The sequence below is a fragment of the Sardina pilchardus genome, chromosome 22, assembly GCF_963854185.1.
Source record: "Sardina pilchardus chromosome 22, fSarPil1.1, whole genome shotgun sequence".
Classification (NCBI taxonomy): domain Eukaryota; kingdom Metazoa; phylum Chordata; class Actinopteri; order Clupeiformes; family Clupeidae; genus Sardina; species Sardina pilchardus.
Genome location: NC_085015.1, coordinates 11,508,493 through 11,525,227, shown reverse-complemented (window position 1 = coordinate 11,525,227; position 16,735 = coordinate 11,508,493). Strand labels below are relative to the sequence as shown.

The following is a 16,735-nucleotide window of genomic DNA, read 5'->3' as shown; positions in this document are numbered from 1 at the left end:
TTAAAAGGTTAAAAAGTGTTTGAATTTGCCTTAGATTTTGCAATTTGTTTTCGAAACCTTAATGGAGTTTGACCCCTCTAGGACACTGCACAGCATACTATTCATTTCTGTTCAGCTGTGCTAATCAAACATATTTTAATCACACTGATTTCAATCGGGTCGGAATGGAGAAGGGAGAGATCGAAAACATGCAGGGTAGGAGGACTGTAAGTACAGGATTAAGCATCAAAGAAAAACGTAATACTTCAATTCCGTTATCATGCATGGATAAGCTCAGGCAACTGCAAAACATTTTAGCCAGTAAGCACATCTAATGAAATGCATACATTTCAATGTTGGACTTAATCAGAACAAATTCAGAAATAAATCCCTGACTTGACATTTACAAATTGTAATTATTTTAGCAGATGCTTCAATCCACAATGACATATTATTCAAACACATGAGGAAAACCAGAGAGATTGCATGGTGAAAACCAGGGATTCTTAACCTTTTTGACCTCGGGGCCCATTAAATATTATAATTAACCGAATTAAAGTGTGTGGTGGGCCGCAGTTGGTTTGGACACCCCTGATGGCAGTCCCGCGGCCCTTGACTGAAAGTTTGTTGCAGCCCTCGGTGGGGTGCAGAATCACTGGTGGGGTGGTTAAGAATCACTGGTGTAAACTACTGAAACCACTGATGTGAATGGAGAGGCTCACCTCCTGCAGATTCCATGTCCGAGTCGGTGACATGCGTGATGGAGAAACGAGAGATGGTCGAGGGCGAGACCGTGAAGCGGGAGTACTGAATTGTGGGCTTGGTCTCCGCGGTGACAGACGGCAGCTTAGGCGGAGCTGGTTCAGGTTCTGGGGCGGCCTTTGTTGTCGAAGACCCGACGGACAAGAGTGGAAAGTCATCCTCCCACTCAAAGCCGGCACCTTTGTAGGGAGAGAGAGAGATCGAGTCTTAAGTCTTTATCACACGCCAGTATGCACAATTATGTGTCCAGCCCTTTCAAGAGAGGCGGCAAGGACAGCAAAAATACTGAGGGGACAGAGAAAGAATAACAGATAGAGAGGGAGAAACTGAAAGAAAGAAATGTTCTAGCTCTACCGAGGGGTACCATTATTTATGAACATCTTGCATTTAGCACTGTATATTTCATCTAAATGTTTAATATTTGGCCTGTTTCATCGGTTCTTACTCTCTTCTGAGATGTTGCCGTCTGAGGAGTCATCAGAGACAGCCACTTTCTCCTGTGGGCGTGGCTCTCTGACCTTTGATCCCTGCTTAGCGGACTCGGCGCCTGGAGGAAACCCATGATCTGCCAACTCCCGGGTGGGGCTCTCCTGTGACAAGAAAATACATAAAGATAATGAATGCCTTTCCATACCTTATATGTGTACAATATTCTTTGCATATTTCTATGCATGCATCATTAACAGTATGTCACAGTCACAGTGGTTATTGGTAAATAACTAGTATTGCCTGCCGAGAGGTTTGTTGTAGCTACTGCTTTAATTCATTGGATACAAGTAATTTACAGTAATTCAGTGGACAAAAGAAATTAGCTGTGATAGGCCTCATTCACCTGGTCAAACAAATAGACAGTGACGTCATCAAAGAAGGACACAACCTTCTTCTTGGCCTCTGACTCATCGATGGACGACTCCGACACCAGGGTGGGAATCTTCAGCAGGCTGCGGAGGTTGTGGGCGTCGCTGCAGTCGCTGATGACGATGGGCACCGGGTGATTCTCGTCCTCGCTCTCTTCGCTCTGTTCCTGAACGCTGTAGGTCCGCAGCTCCTCGTCCGATTCGTCGCTGTCGTCCGTGTCAGCGTCCTCCTCATCCGCCTCCTCTCCATCGGCAGGCGACACTCGACCCTCCAGAGGACGAAGGGGTGGGGGAGGGGAGGAGACACGAGCGGAGATCTTAGGCTGCACCTCCTCTTCTTGTCCTTGACTACTTTGGGGGATTTGATCCTTGTTGCAGGAGGTACCTACTGATACACTCCTGTCTGTCTCCTTGCTGTATCTTTCTTTTTCTTCTTTGGATAGAGATTCTGTATTTGAGGTCTCTTCTTCATCATGTTCTTGCTGCTGTTCATGTTCTTCCTGTTTGAAATTGGAGGTTGATTCATTGGTACTGTTTGTGTCACTGGGATCAAGGGGTGGAGATGGAACCTCTGGAACCTCTGTGTGTTCTGTTTCCTTGGAGACTTCATCACAAAAGAGTATTTGGGTGGAACACAGTCCGTCTTGGTCTGCAGACTGTTCAGATAGCATGCCTTCACCCAAGACTCCAGTTTTTAGTCTTTCATCTGGCAAAGATTTTTTCTCTGATTTTATCTGACATTCCTCTGCAGAATGAAGAGTAAAAGAGGGGCAGGGAGTTGAGGAAGAAATAGTGTCCTTTATTTCAGTGACCTCCAGTTGAGGAAGTAGATCTCTATTTTCAGTGTGACCATTATCCTCTCTCTCTTCCTCGGACACATGTACCTTCTCTTCTATTTGGTCATCTTGTTCTTCTGAAGTGATGACATTTACCCCTGTTGTTTCCTCAACCGCATGAATCTCACGCTCTATCTCTTTCGCTTCCTCCTCATCCCGGGAGAGTTTTTCATTATCTGCATCGTAATCCGAAAAATAAGCAGAATCGCGGTAAGGGATGTCCTGACTTAGAGCTACCAGCCCTCCCTCGCTGTTCTGAGAAGCTGACAAAGAGACAGAGGTAGTCACAGCTTCAGTTGGTTCCTCCTTCTCCTCATCCATGCTGGCTGAGATAATCGGCTTCCCCAGGGGCTGGGTGAAGGCCTTAGGCTCCTGCGATTCATGAGGTTCCTTGAGTACAAACTCGGGGGACTCGTTATTCTCAGTGTCGTAGCCACTGTCCATGGCTTTGGGGGAGCTGGAGGGGTGCGAGGCGGGGCTGAAGGCTTCGCTAGAGCCTGTGGCGGAGGGAAGGTCAATGGAGTCCATTGAGTCTGGCGTGCCCACCTGCTTCTGGAGGGACTTTAGAGCAGGGGAGGAAGTGGCATAGTCTCCGGTCTCTACGTAGTCCATAGGGAGGTCACCGAAGATCGCCGAGGTGACATCAGTGATATCGTCGTCACTACAGTCATCGATCTCCACCAGACTGACGCTGGAGTGTCCCCGGTCGATCCCACTGTCTGCCGTCCGACTCACTTCAGAATTAGGTTCTGACTGGACAACCATGGCAGGATTCGGTTCTGTTGTTTGGCAGGTAGTTATTTCCACAATCACAGATTCGGACTCTTTCGGTGCAATCTCCTTCACACTCTCTTCTTTCTTATCAGAAGGATCCTCCACAGTGATGTCCACATATTGCTCTGTAATTTCATACTGAGTTGACTTATTGAGAGATTTTGCCTTTGAGGTCGAATCACCAACCCTGGCTGATAACTCTTTGTTTTCTGTCTTGCCTTCGCTGGGTGCTCCAATCATCTTCTCATAGTCATTCATATAGCAGTTCCTCACTACTGCACCAGTGAGAGGATCAATGAAGTGAGGACTCTCCACCATTTGGCAGCATTCCACAGGCAATACCTTATCTGGTATCGTCTCATGGCATATGTAGACATAGGGATTGCACTCTGCCGTTACCAGGGGATAATGACTTCCATGTGCAACACAACCACTGTCTTTTGGGGTGGCTTCTAGATAGTCTATCGGTTTAGCAGGGTGATGGTAGGCTAACTTTTGCTCATCTGACCAGCAATCCTCGACATCCGTCGTGGGCATGGTGTAGTGGAAATCGATGTAGGCGTCCTGCTGTTGGCACGAGCTTTGTCTCCGGCACAGGCTAGAACTGCCGCTGTTGAGATGACCGGCCCAGCCACCTCTCGCCTGCCTCTCGACAAACAAATCCTCCTCGTCATCGTCTTCCTCACTGTCGCTGTCCCCGTGCCGCAGAAAGAGCGCCCCCTCTGTCTCCATGTTGATGCTGACCTGGTGAGAGTTGGGCATGGTCTTCCGTAGGGAACCCATCATGTCATAGTAGCCGCCCGTCACGTTCTTCCCAATGATGGAGCCTTGGCTTGTCTCCAGGTAGGGGTCGCCGTAGCCTTGGCGGGGGCTGTCGAGAGAAGGCGAAATCCCCAGGGGGTTCTCCAGCTCTCCCAGCGCCTGCCGCAGGCTACGGGACCCCCAGCTCTCTTGGTGAGGCTCCGGAGGCTTCCCAATAATGTAGCCCTCCATCGTTATGGGAGGCGAGTGTTCGAAGTAGTAACCCCCGTCACGGTCCTTGTAGGAGACATAATGTCCCGACTCCCAGGGCCTGAGGGGGCTACCACTGGAAACCTGGCCGAGCAGAGGCTCCATGGTTAGGGACAAGGCAGGGCTCGTGTTGTCTGAGTCGTAGGCACTGCTTTTGTGGACGTCAGCGGCCCAGTAGTCGATGGGCTTCACCTCCGCTGGGCAGTTCATACATTCTCCCGAGTCTCCACTTCCGGTCAGAAAGCTCCCGTTGCTGCCCCCGAACTCTGGGCTGTAGGTGGCGTACTCCATATCAACGTTGCAGTCGACTGGCTCTTCGATGCGGATGTAGTACTCGCTGCTCACCGAAGGACTGTGGGCGCTCAACACAGGGACTACCCCTGGTGCGTGAAGCTGCTTCGGCTCGTAGTACGATGGAGACACCCCAAGGGTGAGGCCGTCCATCCCACAGCCGCCGACAATGCCCCCTGGTGGGTAATATATCTCCTGGCAGTGGGGGTTGCCTTGCCCCAAGGTGCCCGTGGACGACGAATGGTGGTACGACTGCTCGGCCCGCGCCTGCTCCCACTTGTACTCGAAGTTCAGTCCGTGGCTCGTCTCCGTCACTGTCAAAATATCGTCGCCGGACTCCGAGTTGTAGTTGTCGCCCACCGCGAACTGCTCCAGCAGGGGGAAGGACGACGAGGTGGAGGCGGACGGGGCGGCCATCTCCAGGGCCATCGCTCCAGCGCCGTGCAGGCCGTGGTGCCTGTGCGTGCCGGTGTTGGGCCGCATGGAGTTCCAGCGCCGCTCGAAGTCCTCCTCGGCCTCGCTGGCACTCTTGGCGCACAGGTAAGTGAGCAGGAGGTGGACTTCCTCGGCGTTGGGCCTCTGGTCCGCTTGGAGCCAGCAGAACTGCATCACTTCATACCTGGTGTTGGGGAAGAACAGGAGAAAGAAAACAACCACAACACATCAGTTATGTAACTGACACATGCAAACACACACATGTACACACACACACACACAGCAGACACATAGACATGCAGGTAGACTCAGATACACACACACAGGCACACACTGCTCTTGAAAAAAATTACTTGCTGGGAAATGAACATCGATTCACTGGAATACAGGAAATGAAAGGCAGCAGCATTTGCATAATTATTGAAATCCATACGGGAGATGACTGCATGCTGTCTGTCTCTGCAAAAAATGAGGCCTAACAGCACTCGCATCTCCGGTAATAACCAGATTTCATCCTCATTACTTTTTCATCCGTGATAAACATTTGTGTTGGTGTGTGTGTGAGTGTGTGTTGTGTGTGTGTGTGTGTGTGAGTGTGTGTGTGTGTGTGTGTGTGTGTGTGTGTGATGTGTGTGTGTGTGTGTGTGTGTGTGTGTGTGTGTGTTTGTTTGTGTCAGCTTTTTTTTTTTGACAGGACAAAACACACGGGCCCTGCGGGGCTTTTGCAGGAGAAATGAGTGTAGGAGTCAACCAAGGACAAGAGAGAGAGAGCGTGATGGAGGGAGGAGGGAAAGTCAGAGGAGAGAAAAAGAAAGAAAAGAGAGAGAGAGAAAGTCAGTGAGAGTGAGGAAGACTAGGAGCAAATTCAAGAAAAAGTCTGAGCTCAGAGGAAAAATGAACAAGACAGGGCGACAGAATTAGGCAAAGGCTAAGAAAAAAAGGATAAAGACTGTACTTTCAGACAAAAGAAGAAAAGAAGAAAAAGAAAGAGAAGATAGAGAAAGGACAGGAGAGGAGTGTGGCATTTTTGGAGTGTCTAAGAGGTCAGAAGCACAGAGGATGAATGGGTTGTGACATCACCCAGAAGGAATGGCATAAATAGAGTAAAGTAGAAAGACAGAGAGAAGGAGAGGTGAACAGGGGTAAAGAGAAGAAAACAGAGAGGAGTGGAGGAAAGGGGAGGAGAAGAGAAGAGAGGAAAAGAGATGAGTGGAGAGGAAAAGGGAGGAGAAGAGAAGAGAGGAAAAGAGATGAGTGGAGAGGAGAGGTGAAGAGAGGTAAAGAGACAAAAAGAGAGTGGAGAGGAGAGGAAATGAGCAGAGAAGAGAGGAAAGGAACGGAGAGGACAAGAGAAGAAAATACAAAAAAAGGGACGAGTGGAGATGAAATGAAAGGAAGAGGAGAGATTGTAGAAAGAAGAGGAGAAGAGTGGAGAAAGAATGAGTAAAGCATGAGAGGAATCAGTGGGATCAGAACTTGGAGGCAGAATGCAACAGAAGGCAGAAGGGTGACGAGATGGGGGGAGTCGGCTGCCTGCAAAAGGGTGAGGAGGAGGTGGGGGGAAGGTGGGGGGAGTGGACAGAAGGGTGAGGAGGTGGGGTAGGGGGAAGGTGAGGAGGTGGGGTAGGGGGAAGGTGGGGGAGTGGGCAGAAGGGTGAGGAGGTGGGGGAGTGGACAGAAGGGTGAGGAGGTGGGGTAGGTGGAAGGTGAGGAGGTGGGGTGGGGGGAAGGTGGGGGAGTGGGCAGAAGGGTGAGGAGCAGGGGGAAGGTGGGCAGAAGGGTGAGGGGTGGGGTGAGGGGCAGGGGGAAGGTGGGCAGAAGGGTGAGGGGTGGGCAGAAGGGTGAGGGGAGTGGGCAGAAGGGTGAGGGGTGGGCAGAAGGGTGAGGGGTGGGCAGAAGGGTGAGGGGTGGGCAGAAGGGGTGGAGGGGAGTGGGCAGAAGGGTGAGGGGTGGGCAGAAGGGGTGGAGGGGTGGGCAGAAGGGTGAGGGGAGTTGGCAGAAGGGTGAGGGGTGGGCAGAAGGGGTGGAGGGGTGGGCAGAAGGGTGAGGGGTGGGCAGAAGGGGTGGAGGTGGGTTGAGGGGCAGGGGGAAGGTGGGCAGAAGGGTGAGGGGTGGGCAGAAGGGGTGGAGGTGGGCAGAAGGGGTGGAGGTGGGCAGAAGGGTGAGGGGTGGGCAGAAGGGGTGGAGGTGAGCAGAAGGGTGAGGGGTGGGCAGAAGGGGTGGAGGGGTGGGCAGAAGGGTGAGGAGGTGGGCAGAAGGGTGAGGGGTGGGCAGAAGGGGTGGAGGGGAGTGGGCAGAAGGGTGAGGGGTGGGCAGAAGGGTGGAGGGGAGTGGGCAGAAGGGTGAGGGGTGGGCAGAAGGGGTGGAGGGGTGGGCAGAAGGGGTGGAGGGGAGTGGGCAGAAGGGTGAGGGGTGGGCAGAAGGGGTGGAGGGGAGTGGGCAGAAGGGTGAGGGGGGAAGGTGGGCAGAAGGGTGAGGGGTGGGCAGAAGGGGTGGAGGGGAGTGGGCAGAAGGGTGAGGGGGGAAGGTGGGCAGAAGGGTGAGGGGAGTGGGCAGAAGGGGTGGAGGGGAGTGGGCATCTCACCAGCGCTCCGCCAGAGGGACCTTGAGCAGGGGCTTGGGCAGCTTGAGCTGCTGGTCTTTGACGGCGTAGCTGAGCACCTGTCTGTCTGAGTAGAGGCGGTAGGGCTGGTTCCCCAGCTCAAACAGCTCCCAGATGGTCACGCCCAGAGACCTGCAGAACACACACACACACACACACACACACACATTCAGCTCAGATCTCTCATAGCAGAGTCTTCTGTACAGTATAGTATGGTTGGGCAGCACATGGTCCACTTCACTTAGGGTGACCGTCCATTGGCTTCAGGGGACAGTTCCCTGTTTTTGGTTGCCTATCCCCGGGAAAATACAGAAAAACTACCTATGAAGATAAAACTTGTATGTATTTCAGTCAGATTGATAGTCAAACTGAAAATGTCCCCGTTTTTTCCGTGTTTTGGAATTTGACTTGGCACTTGAAATCTAGGCCTGATTCACTAAGTCAAACAAATCAGCATAAACCTTAAGTTGTAGTATGAAAAATGACCAGTATGCCCTCCCTCACCAGATATTGCTTTGCTTGCTTTGATCCGCCACCAGTAGGTTTCCATGAACGTCGTCGACAAGTTCAGGGGCGATCCAGCGGAGAGGCACCCACGTCTGATCGGACGTCACAAAGTAGTCGTCCTGGAGACAGGGGAGCATCATATGTCAGTATTCTACATTTCTTTACATTTAGCATTTTTTTTCATTTTTCCATTTTTCTTTACATTTAGCACACTTTGCCCAAAGTGACTTACATATGTCAGCTACAGTGCCTATAGGAAGTCATCATACCCCTTTGAAATACAGTAGTTACTTTTTTTGTCTTACAGCCTGAAATCAAAACCCATTTTTTAAAAAAAAATCTTTTAACACTGTATATTACAAGGGATTACATTGTCCCTGGAGCAACTTGGGCTTAAGTACCTTGCTCAAGGGCACAACGGTGGAAGCCGGGAATTGAACCAGGCAAGCCCAGCTCCTTAACCACTACACCAGGGCTATTCAACTTCAGTACCAAGAGGGCCGAATGGAAAAATCACTGGGTTTTCAGGGGCCACATAAAATAAGACGCCACAAAATAATTGTATCCAACAATATTTGATAAAATCAGAGTAAATTGAATTTTATACACTGGCATAGAAACTAAGATCATAGCCTATTATCCATATCCATAAAAAAAATGTTCTCAGACAGGTGATAGGCTGCCACACAAACAAGTATTTGAAAACACCCAGGCTAACCATAGTATTTCATACCTGATGTCTGATAGCTGCCATATCATGCATCAGTGGGAAAAATTGCAGTGTTGATTTAACTAGCCTACTTCAAGATAATTAGGCTCATAAGTGTTTCAAACACACACAGTAGCCTACAGCGCCAATCTCTCAAATACACTTAGCATTGAATTTAAAGAAAAAGTAATGCCAGCTCTGCCTCTGTTTATCTATTTCACGATTTCTTAGCGCCAAAGATTCTAAACTTCGAGCCTGCGCAAATCACAAACAATAACATTCCCACGAGTGGAGTGAAGATGGCTCTGTCTAAAGAAACGTCTAATTGACAACGAGAATCGTTCATTTTACCCTCTGCAACAAGTACGAGACTTTCATGTTTATTGTGCAACGAATCCATCGCTGTAAAGAAGTAATATAAAGTCAAGAGGCAATTCTCTACAAACCACTGCTCCTTCACTAACTTTCCCGAGGGCTCGGAGGAACGGAGCCCGGGTATGATTGTAACATTTTCGATTTGCGCACGCTCGAGGTTTAGAATCTTTGGCGGTAAGAAATCGTAATTTAATCAACATTTAATTTAAAACTAGTTACACATTTGGAAATGTCAGTATGTGTAGTGATGTGCTGTGTTCTCTGAGTGAAGATATCTGGAAGAATTAGTCTGGCCAATAGGGGCGGGCCGACAGTGCGCTACTCGCCAATCATATGAAGATCTATGCACACCCGTCAAAGCGAGTTCATTCTCATGACGAGACACGCGGGCCACAGGAAATTTGAAGTGGGCCACATCTGGCCCGCGGGCCGCTAGTTGAATAGGCCTGCACTACACTAACACCGCCCCCCCCCCCCCCCCCCAGTTTGTCTTAGCAGTTTGAGGATAGCGCTGACAACACATGTCTTTGACAGCATGGCAAATCATTGAGCAGTGGGTTAGAACACTGCGCCATGACAAATGATGTTTTTCTAAACAACATTATCCAGGAGATCATAATAAATGATGCGATGGATAGGCCAGTGTTTGTGTGCAAATAATTACTGTACATAAATCTGTCACTAGTAACGTCAGTGACTAATGGACTTGGGTTTTAATTCTGTTACGTGCATTGCATTTTTCAGAGTCCTGGGACAGTCATTAAAGAGGCATTATGCAGGGTTTTGTCTGAAATTAGTCAGCTAAATAACTAAACGCCTACAACACCAGCACAGCTAAATGCCAACAGCACCAATAACAGAACAGCTGGCATTGGTACATTTCAATGCAAGCGATTTTATGGAGATCAGCCATAAATGCAGCATTTTAAAGATATTCGTAGAAGTTACTCTTACACTGTTTGTGGTCTCTGAGCTGGATCATAAAACTGCACAGGAATAGTGAATGGAATGTGGGCCTGACAGCTCATGCAGGTTGTCATCTGTCCTTTATATGAATATGAGGATAATATAAGACCAAGCTACCAACTGAAATATGTTTCAGATATTGCATACTCTTGTGTTAGATATGCATTATTCATATCAAAGGCTTGAAACTGCAGTGTATATTAATCTTACCAAAACGGTGGAAAGTATCCAAATATTTCCACCAAAAAGCGTTAAGGCTGGTTTTGGAGCTCATAATGCTTCATCCCTGAGTTGAACAGTCTCAGTGTATTAAAATCAGGCGTGCTAGGCTAGGCTAGCACTGCAACGAAATGCTATCAGTGGTGTTAGAGGACTGGTGAGGCCTCCCTGCTCCAGCCATACAGTACCTTATACTTGCTGTGGGAGAGCCCATAATCTCCTATCTTGACCGTCACGTCCGAGGTGAGCAGGCAGTTCCTCAAGGCCAGGTCACTGAGGAGAGAGAGAGAGAGAGAGAGAGAGAGAGAGAGGGAGAGAGAGAGAGAGAGAGAGAGAGGATTCACAGTATGACAGTGAACTCGTCTAGTGCTCTGAAACAGTGGTTATTAGTGAACAAAAACTGATGGATGCTTTGCTTTGTGCATTATTGGCATGCATAAAATGCTACAAGAACTGGTCCGTCAAGCTTTACTGTTGCCTGGCAACTGCCAAGCGCCACTTTCAGTGGCGACCATACAAAAAACAGACGTGAGACAGACGTGTGAGGGCGTGTGATACATATGCATTTGATGACAAAGGGTTGCCCCAGGCAACAAAATCACTGATGCTGGAGTCTTGGAGACACACTCAGGCAGCACCAGGATATTGTTGCCGGGGAGCAGCCATCGGGTCAGCAGGGGGCTGGATGAGGAGCGACTGAATAGGGGGGTCATCAAGTCTCAGGACAGGATAGACAAGTGGTTGACAGGTGTATGTGTGTGTGTGTGTGTGTGTGTGAGAGAGCACTATTTGCGTCTCTGAGTGTGTGTGCATCTGTGTACTTGTGTATCTATCTATGTGCCTGAGTGTGTACAAATGCGTGTGTGCAAATGTGTGTGTGTGTGTGTGTGTGTGTGTGTGTGTGTGTGAGCATTAATTGTGTTTCTGGGTATGTGTGTACTATGTGTGTGTATCTATCTACGTGGCAATGTGTGTACAAATGTGTGTGTGTGTGTGTGTGTGTGTGTGTGTGTGTGTGTTTGTGTGTGTGTATGTGTGTGCATAAGCGTGTGTGTGTGTGTGTGCATGTGTGTGTATGTGTGTGTGTATATGTGTGTGCATAAGCGTGTGTGTGTGTGTATGTGTGTGTGCATAAGTGTGTGTGTGTGTGTGTGTGTGCATGTGTGTGTATGTGTGTGTGTATATGTGTGTAGGAGGCCAAGCGCAGGCTCACCTGTGTACGAAGCTGTGTTTGTGGAGGTGGAGAAGGCCCGAGGCGATCTCACAGGCCATCCGCTGCAGGATGAGGGGGTCAGGGGTCATCGTGTCAGCCGCCCGGCAGCTGCGCAGGTATCCCTTCACATCGCCCTGGGCAACACAAACACCATCAGACATGGCACCTGAGCCACCTGACAGAGTGTCACATCAGATACACTTGATAATACAGAATGTGTGCTATATTACACGATGAAGCCTCGAATGGACTACAATGGATTGAGTGAAAAAAACATTGTCCGTTTGTGTAACCTTTTCTTCTGATTTCTGTGTTTGCGCACAAAATGCTTCTCAACAAAATGTAAAGAGTAATGCCTACACAACAAATAACAATAGATGATTGGGAATATCTGTAGAATGGTACAAGACCAATGTGCTCAAATTGCCTGCAATATGGTTTGTGACCACATGGGGGCGATGCCACCTCCATAGCTATGTACTGTATGAATATCACAGGACTAACAGTTTGGCAAACAGGCCAGAAGTACTCAGGGCTCTTTGCAAGCTTTAGCTAATGAATTCCAAACACTAAAAAGCTAGCGATGCTGAAATGTCTAATCACATTTAATCTTGATGGGATGTCAGCAACTCCTCTCTCTCTGAGACAACAAACATATGTTTTAAACAATTCCAAATACAGAACAAATTCACTGACAGTCAACAAATTCACTGACAAAACACCAAAATAAAAATCAAACTCAGCTGACAACCTAAACCCAGTAACAGTGAGTTCAAAGTTAAGTATTGACAGTAAATGTAAATCTAAAACAACAGAAATGCATTTATTTATGCATTTAAGCAGGTGGCAACTCTCAGACACTAATCGCAGGGGCCAGTTTACTTGGAGCGACTGGACTGCATAGGCTACTAGCCAAGTCCCTTAGCCACTACACTACCACCTCCCCACCACCTGCATTTTCCTCTGAGGGAGACCTGTTCCATGACCGCGAGCGGAAACCACTGGTGCGAGAGCAGCTGCTCGACAGCTGGCCGATACTCACCAGCGGGCAGAACTCCATGACCAGCAGGTAGGGGGTGACCTCAGTGCACTGTGCCAGGCACTGCAGCAGGGCTGGGTGCTGGAGCCCCCTGTGGACAGGAGGGGAAGTGCAGGGAGAGAGATGGGGGGGTTAGAGGTGCCAGAACCACTGCAGCACAACACAAACACATATGCAAAGACAATGGGGGTGAGTGTGTGTGCTGTATGTGTGTACTGTGTGTGTGTGTTTGGTGTCTCTCTGTGTGTGTGTGTGTGTGTGTGTGTGTGTGTGTGTGTGTGTGTGTGTGTGTGTGTGTGTGTATTTCTGGTGTCATGTTCTCCTCTAAAGGCGAGAGCACATGTGTGTCAGACCGAGATGGATAGAGGGATGGAGGGATGGTCATGGGAGGGAGGGTGGAGAGAGAGAGGAATGGAGAGAGAGAGAAAGAGTGTGTGTGTGATCTTTTTCCATGGTATTAATGGTTAGGGTTCACATATCTCCACACTCTAGCCCCTCTAAAGCCTAAAGACTACATATGTTACCCACTGACACGGCCATCCACAAAGATACACAATTAGCAGCAGCCAAGTCTACTCAAAACATAGTGGACGCCGCTAAACGAGAAGCGTTCAAGTTTCCGGCTGTGCGGTTGTTATGTTTTTGGAGAGGCTGCCAGTATAGCCCTGGGCTCTCAGGGTTTACAGGCCTCTAGTGGACGGCAAGCCGCTTAAGCCCCACTGAGTGTGTGGGAGGCTATTTTAGGAGGCGCCGTTTCTGAGGAGAAATATCCACAGAGAGCAGTGGAGGGGTTATGAGAGAGAGAGAGAGAGAGAGAGAGAGAGCGAGAAAGAGAGAGAGAAAGAAAGTGTGTGTGAGAGAGAGAGAGAGGGAGGAAGAGGGAGATTACTACTGTTGCTGCAAGGCTAAAAGAGCCCGTGTTACTTACTGAGAAGCGCGCCCATAAAATGGCAGAGTGAGAGAGCGAGGGCTGGAGGAGAAGATGGATGATAAAGTGGCGCTATAAAGGAGAGGAGGCACAGAGATGATGGGGAGATGAGATTCTGAAGAGAGATGGGAGTGATAGACAGATGAAGAGAGAAAGTGAAAGAAGAAAAAAACGCACATGCTATAAAAGGGAAATGGGGGGACAGAGAGAGAGAGAAAGAGAAGGAGAGAGAGAGAAAGAAAGATGTGAAGAGGGGAAATGGCAGATAGACAGGTGGTTTACCAAAAAGGCCAGGGTTGATGGGTTAGATAGATACCGTAGATAGATAGATAGATAGGTTGATTGACTGATTGATTGATAAATAGATAGATAGATAGAAGAGAGAGAGAGTGATGAAGAAAGGACAGGGCAGATATACATGGGGTTTACCAGAAAGGCTTGGGTTAGATAGATAGATAGGTTGATTGATTGATTGATTGATTGATTGATAGAGATAGATAGATAGATAGATAGAGGAGAGAGGAGAGAGAGATTGATGAAGAAGGGACAGGGCAGATGGACATGGGGTTTACCGGAAGGGCTTGGCCTCCTCCAGGAAGTGCATCTGGTCCTGGACGCTAGAACTGGACTTCAGCTCCTTCACCACCACCTGCATGGAGCTCGCACCGCAGTTCACCTCACCCAGGAGAACCTAACACACACACACACACACAGACATGCACATGCACACCAGACACACACACACACACACACACACAAGCAGGAAAACACACAATATGCACATACGCGCACACATGCATACACACACACACACACACAGACACACAAAGGACACAGACACACAAACAGATAAGGACAGAGAAGAAGTAGGTGCACACACACACACACACACACGCACAGAAAGACATCATATACCGTCAAATGAAAATAAGGCACAGTAAGGCAAACCCATATCACGTGGGGGGGTAGAAGGACACATCAGCCGAATGAAAGTAAAGAGAGATACGCAGTTATGCAGACGTGCAGAAGAACATGATGCCATTTACACAGACAAGGACAAACCCAGTGAGGGGGAAATACAGAGGACAGAAATACAACCAAAGGGCAGGCATACACACACACACACACACACACACACACACACACACACACACACGATTCATACGCACGCACACACACGAGCCATACACGCACACACACACAAACCATACACACACAAACACACACACAAGCACACAAGGGTACGGATACAGACACATACATGCAGACATAGAGACAGACACACAGATGGACATACCCAGTCAATGTAAAGAATTGGAGGGGGTGGTTATGTGTATGTGTCAGGGGAAAAAGAGAGAGAAAGTGAAAGAGTGAGGGGGGACAAACAGACAAGGAAACAGAGTGAGAAAGAAGGAGAGAGAGATAGAGAGAGGGAGGGAGAATGAGAGTGAAGAACAACACGTTAACCACATGATACAGACATTCCTTCAAAATCCACAGTGCAATCAAAGCGAGAGAGGAGAGGGGGGGGGGTGGGGAGTGTGGAGTGGGGGGCAGAATCAGTGAAGACGTTAGCTACGGTATGAGGGCCTCAATTTAGAAGCAAGCGTGAATTTCTCTCTCACTGTCAAACACGAAGAAATCCCCCCCCCCCCCCCCCCCCCCCACCATCCCCTCTCAAGACCACAGAAGAACTGTTGCGGCTTCAAAGGAAAATGCTGGAGGAGTGTGGTGGAATGGTGAAGGGGGGAGTGTGTGTGTGTGTGGGGGGGGTGGCTGGGAATCAGAGTGTTTCAGGTAATGCGCCGTGTCGGCCATCTTAACAGCCTCGGCTTCACACACACGGGGGCCCGGCTTCACACACAGCGGCAGCCCTAACATGGCCGACTTGACTGGCGGAGCGAGCGGCGCCAAACCTGCCAGACGAGGCCGCCGCTTAAGGGCTCGCCCCAGGAAAAATCGGCACAAGCAAATAAACAAAGCTAACAAACAAACAAACAAAACGAGTCAACAGCTGAGGCGAAGAAGTTGAATCCTTGACTTTACCTTGCCAAACCAGCCATGGCCGATCTCCTTGATGTAGAGCAGGCTGTGCCGACCGACGTCTGTGGACTTGGACAGCTGGACTGCAAGGCGAGACCGACACAGAGACACAGACACAGACACAGACACAGAGACAGACACAGAGACAGACACAGACAAGTTAGTGAGAGGCTGCAATCCAGTCTCGAAGACACCGTTCCACAATGGTTTCACCGTTCCATGTACAGTACAGTACACACAGAGCAAGTACCGTTACGCTACCTTATTGCACCCAGCTACATCTGCAGCACTGAGAGAAGATCCGTTTGGTAGAATAACCAACAAGTGAACTTTTGTCGAATTGCCACACTGAGGGAGAAAAAAAAGCCCTTTGGGCCAAACCCTCTTCAAACTCTTCAGAACATTCATACGAGGTCGCTCTGAAGTTGAGAACTGTTCCTTCTGGCGTTTTGCGTGAACAATGCTTCCTTCTTCTTCTTCGCAGTTCTGTATGTTGCCGCTCTGCTGTGGTTATGTAACAGAGTAGTGATGAATATGACAGTCATCTCCTTCTTTGACTTGTCCATGCTTTGAACGCGTCCATGCGGTGGTGACGCTGTGGTTAAACGCCATGGTCCTAAAGGTGCGCTTCCCCAGGGCAACGAGGTTATTTGTCCAATTTGCATCCATTTCTTTTTTGCTGTTGTTGTTTTTTTTACTGAAAGATGTTCAGTGGTGTGCAATCGTCCATCTCATTCAACGCCTCAACGCAGACTGACTTGAGCACCACAAAAGTACAAGGAATCAAGTCAAGACCCCTCCTCTCTCTCTCTCTCTCTCTCTCTCTTTCTCACTTTTGCTCTCCCTCTCTCTTTCTCTCTGTCTCTCTCTCTCTCCCTCTCACTCAGTCACCATCGTGATTCTGGTGTGTACGCTATGATGAGAGTAAACAGATAGATCTTTGTGAGTGTGTGTGTGTGTGTGTGTGTCTAGCGTGACGTGCTGTCTCCCTCACAGTCCCCCTATTCTGCGCTTGTCGTGGACGTATTGTATACGCCTGTATGTAAAGTTCCACAGGCCAGTCATTCCATCCACCCTCGCACAATTTAAGGGGGGGTGCAGAGTCTGGTCACCCAAGAGGAGGGGGATGGGGGGTGGGGGGGGAAGAGGGTTGGAGAATCACTGCCTTTGTCTGAACGCTGGTGCTACT

General features: G+C 49.2%; 1 protein-coding gene across 1 annotated transcript in view; it reads right to left on the bottom strand.

Annotated features, from left to right (window-relative positions):
• Window positions 1-16,735, bottom strand: part of aatkb (apoptosis-associated tyrosine kinase b) — a 67,221-nt gene that overhangs the window by 702 nt on the left and 49,784 nt on the right. The window contains exons 4-13 of the mRNA XM_062526973.1: window positions 15,550-15,629; window positions 14,076-14,194; window positions 12,579-12,666; window positions 11,537-11,670; window positions 10,512-10,596; window positions 8,052-8,173; window positions 7,530-7,679; window positions 1,574-5,129; window positions 1,187-1,331; window positions 702-920 (exon numbers count right to left, since the gene is read on the bottom strand). Of these exons, the coding sequence (XP_062382957.1) occupies window positions 702-920; window positions 1,187-1,331; window positions 1,574-5,129; window positions 7,530-7,679; window positions 8,052-8,173; window positions 10,512-10,596; window positions 11,537-11,670; window positions 12,579-12,666; window positions 14,076-14,194; window positions 15,550-15,629 (4,698 nt within the window). The remainder of the gene's footprint in view (window positions 1-701; window positions 921-1,186; window positions 1,332-1,573; window positions 5,130-7,529; window positions 7,680-8,051; window positions 8,174-10,511; window positions 10,597-11,536; window positions 11,671-12,578; window positions 12,667-14,075; window positions 14,195-15,549; window positions 15,630-16,735) is intronic.